Raw genomic sequence first — 4,432 nt, forward strand, 5'->3', positions numbered from 1 at the left:
CCCCGGCACTCGGGCAGCTGCTGCTCCCAGAACAGGCCGAGCCTTGTCCACAGCCCCAGCCCGGTGTGGCCCCCTAAGGGGATGAAGCCTTCTTTCAGGGAGGGCTCAAGGCCTGAGAGGACCCCACTCCACCACCCCCGGGAGTGTGCAGGGGACAGCCCCACCAGCATCTCCATGGGGCACAGTAAACCAAGAACGGGTCAAACAGGAGACCCGCCCTCGGCCCCAGGACGTGGGCACCCACAGAGCCGTCCCCTTGGCCAGGGCCCAGCTTCCCTGCAGAGCCCCCTGGAGCGGGGGGCATCCTTGGCCCCCAGAACCTTCATGTCCTGAGCCTGGCCTGTGAGGCCCCCCTGAGGGGGACAGGGAACGTCTCCCCAAGGTTCCCACCCTTCCACCCGCCCTGCTGTGGCCAGGCCGAGGTTCAGAAAACTCACTCTCATCCTCACCTCCACCCCCAGGCAGGGCTGCAGGGATGATAGGGCCCAGGAAGGCGGGAAACAGGCTTCTGTGGCTGAAGACAGCCAGGAATTGGTGATAAGACCCAGCCAGCCACAGGGCAGGAGGCGGGAGATTAGAAAAGGCAGCTTGGAGCTCTGCCTGCAGGACAAGGGCCCCCAAGGGGTGACCCAGAGCCAAGCAGAAGGGAACCCCAGTGTGTTCAGGCCTGCCTGCTTGCCCAGAGCCCCACGGGGCGTCACGATGTGAGTCCAGGGCAGCCCAGGACCAGCCCTCTCGCTGAGCCTTGCTCCAGCTCCGCCACAGTAACGCAGCCTCCCGGGGTAGGGAGCAGAAAGGGCTTTGCAGGGATGGCAGGAGGCGCTGGGCCAGGCCTGGGTCCAGCCATGTGTCAGGAGGCCGGCCCTGCTCATGCCCTGCGCACTCCTGGTGCCAGTCCCTCGCATGCACGCACACACTCGGAGGCAGAAAAGCCCGGGCCGGAGCAGTAGCAGTCCCCAGGGAGCTGGAGATAGCTCTAGACAGCCAGGCCCTGGTCTCTGAGCCTTAAGATGGGGCCGGGGTGGGGGCGGAGGGGCCGGAAGGCCTCTGGCATCCCTGCCAGCTGTCGGACTCCAGCTCTCTGAAGAAAGGCTGGCGGGGGGCTGCTGTCCTCCCCAGACTGGCAGCCCAAGCCTTATCGCCCAGGGACACATCTTCCTCCTCTGCCCCTGCCCTGCCCGGGCTGCCCACGCCCCCTTCCTTCCCCTCTAACTCTTCTTCAGGAAACCCCCTGGGGAGGCCAGACCCTGGGTGGAGTGGGAGGGGACCCCAGGAGCTGTGGGACGATTGGGGTGGGGGCCTTCAAGGGGCATGGCGTGCTATCCAAAGATGATCTATTTTTTTCACACATAGTACCTTATTAGAAAATCAATAGGCCCAAAATCTCGGGACAGGACCTGCCTGGCCTTCCTCAGCACCTGGAGTCCCGGCCGCGCCCGAGCTGGGCCCAGCTGGTATAGAGAGGAGGAGCTGAGACCCGGGGTCTGCCATGGACTCCATGGTCTCGCCACCCGAGGGCGTGCGCCCAGCAGGGCAATGCCGCTGAAGGCGTGTGCTCTGAGAGTGTCCTGTCGTGGCATCTGACACCGGGGCCAGGGAGCTGAGGCTCAGACAGGATCACACGGCAGAGCCAGGCCCAGACCCAGTGCTGTGAGGGTTTGCTCCTGCCCTGAGCCACCAGTGCCAGCTGGGGTCCTCGCAGCCTCCTGCAGATGCTGTCTGCAGGGGGAGGGGAGGAGGGGAGGAGGGCAGCAGCTGGCTGCTGGGGCAGAGGGGAGAGAAGTCAGACCTCTCCGCTCCTGAGTCTCTCCCAGATCCCTGAGTCAAAGGTGGGGGGCAGGAGAGGGACAGATTGCCCCACAGGAGGGTTTGGCCCTCTGGGCTCAGAGCCCGAGGCCAGCTAGAGACCCAGAGGTCAAGGACGCAAACCCAGGAAGCAGCACGCTGCAGGCTCCAGTGTTACACGCCCGTGCCGGGTACACCACACACAGGGCTCTCCACTGGAGCCAGGTGACTCCCCGAGCCCCGCGCGCCCCCCCCCCACGCTCTCCCCCAAGCCTGGCAGAGTGACAGTGGCGCAGACAGCCCCTGGCCAAGCCGTCCAGCTCCCAGCGGGGCCAAACGCGCCCTTCGAACTTCCTTTTGGCCCGTTAGGCGAGTGAAAAGAAAAAACAGGAACCAATCATCTCTGCTGCAGTTAATGAACAGCCACTCCGCTCTGATTCCCACAGAGCTGGTCTGGGAGTAAGAGCAGAGATTGTGAAAGGAGCGGGTTTCTTCATCAGAGGTCTCGATATCGGCCCTCCGGAAAGAGGCCCCGTTCATCTCCTGGTAGACCTCTGATCACGACAGCGTGCCCGGCCCTGGGTCGGAATCTCGGCCGTGCTTCGGCCGGGAATGGCCTCAGACTGGGCAGGCCCGGCACCCCGACTCCAGGCCCGGCCGGGGCGACCGTGACTTCTGTTAGTGAGGCCCCCCATGCCTCGGGGGGCTGTGCCTGATTTATAGCCACGGTGGCGGCCCACCTGGAGCACGGCCTTGCTATCTCAAAAGAGGCGGTTGGACTAAGATTTCCAAACTTCCCTTTTGCTCTAAACTCTCACGTGTGAGTCGCTGACCTTCGGTGAGACCGACCTACCTTGACTGAGAACCCAGCACCCGGGTTCCCTTTTTGAAAGGGTTGGGTAAGCCTCGGCTGATGCTCCAGGCCGGCCTCAGAGGCCCTTTGGCCTTCCCTTATGTTTGAAGACACGACTGACGCGAGGGGAGAACAGCACACCTTTCCACGCGGGCACCGTGGGGAACCACAGAGAGTGGCTGTTGCCCTCTTAGACTGGAAGGGGCTCTCAAATAGCCCCTCCTGCATTCAGAGGCCACAACTTCGGAAGCAAAGTCAGTTTCTGGTGATATACCCAAACACTGAACAGCAGGACTGGGGGTAGGTGGGAGGAGCTCGGGAACAAAGCATTCAACAGGGCCAGCCAGGTGGCATGGTGGTTAAGGTGGCTGAATCCCATGTGGCCCACTGTGCGGTTGAGTCCTGGACCCAGTGGCTTGAAAAACACACTGGGTATGTGGTGTGCAAACCCGAAACCCTGAGAAAAGCGGGCGGAACTTCTGCGAGAGCACCCCCGGGGTGACTTCTCAGCCCCCCACCCCCCCCTCCTGCGAGTGCCCCTGCCCTGTAGCAATTTTCTTTTTTAAAAAAGCGTTTAACAAACATGAGCACATAAAAGTCTTTGTTGAAAACAATGTCTACAGTAATTGCCCTGATTCGCTTATCACACGCTGCAGACACGCTTTGGAAAACATACTGTACGTCATAAAGGTGCACGCAATTACACGTGAGAAACTAGAAAATAAAAATGAAAGAGAATCCCCTTCCCTGCCCTCAAAAAAAACAAAAAACCAATACTGCCAAAACTTTGACCTCAGGTTCCTGGCTTCCAGAACTGTGAGATAATACATTTCTGTGGTTTAGACAAGAAGAGCGAGGAGAGAGCGAGAGCGAGAGAGAGAGAGCCCCTGAAAGCAGGACCCGCGCTGACTGCAGCCAGTCCCCAACAGCCCCAAGTGGAAGGCACGGGTGTCATGGCGGATGGTGAACGCACAGAAGGACAGTACTCAGCCCTCGAGAGAAAGGGGATCCTGGCACGGCTGCCGTGTAGATGGCCCTGGGGTGGATGTAGCCTGTCACAAAGGGAAAGTCCTGGGTGAGGCCACTCACACGAGGCACCCAGAATCGGCCAATCCGTTGACACCGAGCGTGGGTAGTGGTCCTGGGGGTGGGGAAACGGGCTGGTGTCTGGTGCGTGTGGGGTTCGGCTGCACAGAGCGAGAAGAGGTCTGCGGTGGCCGGCGGTGACAGCAGCAAGCACCACTGAGCCATACCCGGAAACAGTGGGAACGGTACATGTTTTGTCGTGTGTTTTATTCTGATCGAAACAGAAGCAAGAGAATCCCCCGCACACCGTTAGAGAACAGGGCAGCTCCTGGCCAGGATTCCTGGAGGGAAGGAGCAGAGGGTCTCCTGGACTGAGGAGGCGACACTTCCTGCTGTTTGTGCTGAGGGTCTAGGCACCGTGCTGCAGCCAGTGGAGATTCGCACCTGACCAGACTAGTTCCCCTGGGGATGACCTGGGCCACCGGGACCCAGAGCCCTGAGAATCCTCATGCTCCCCCATAAGACTCCCCCACCCACCCTACTTTCCCATAAAGCCTTGGGGAAGTGATCCACTCTAATTTTTTTTTTAATCTTTGCCACAGGGCATGTGCACTCTGGAGAGACCAGCAGAGAGAAACAGAGAAACAGGGAGCTAGCACGAGAGCACTCCTCAGGGGGCATGGCCACACCACAGCCCCTTCTCCTTTACCCCCTCAGGATGTGGGGCGCACACACATGCCCAGGTTAAGGTGGCTGAATCCCACGTGG

At 60.7% G+C, this 4,432-nt stretch overlaps 1 protein-coding gene across 1 annotated transcript in view; it reads right to left on the bottom strand.

Annotated features, from left to right (window-relative positions):
* GFI1B (growth factor independent 1B transcriptional repressor) overlaps positions 1-3,928 on the bottom strand; it is a 14,193-nt gene extending 10,265 nt beyond the window's left edge. The window contains 1 exon segment of the mRNA XM_006164305.2: positions 3,728-3,928. Coding sequence (XP_006164367.2) covers positions 3,728-3,889 — 162 coding nt within the window. The 5' untranslated portion in view covers positions 3,890-3,928.
* Between the last annotated feature and the right edge of the window lie 504 nt (positions 3,929-4,432).

Source organism: Tupaia chinensis, unplaced genomic scaffold (genome assembly GCF_000334495.1).
Source record: "Tupaia chinensis unplaced genomic scaffold, TupChi_1.0 Scaffold143602_1, whole genome shotgun sequence".
Classification (NCBI taxonomy): Eukaryota; Metazoa; Chordata; class Mammalia; order Scandentia; family Tupaiidae; genus Tupaia; species Tupaia belangeri.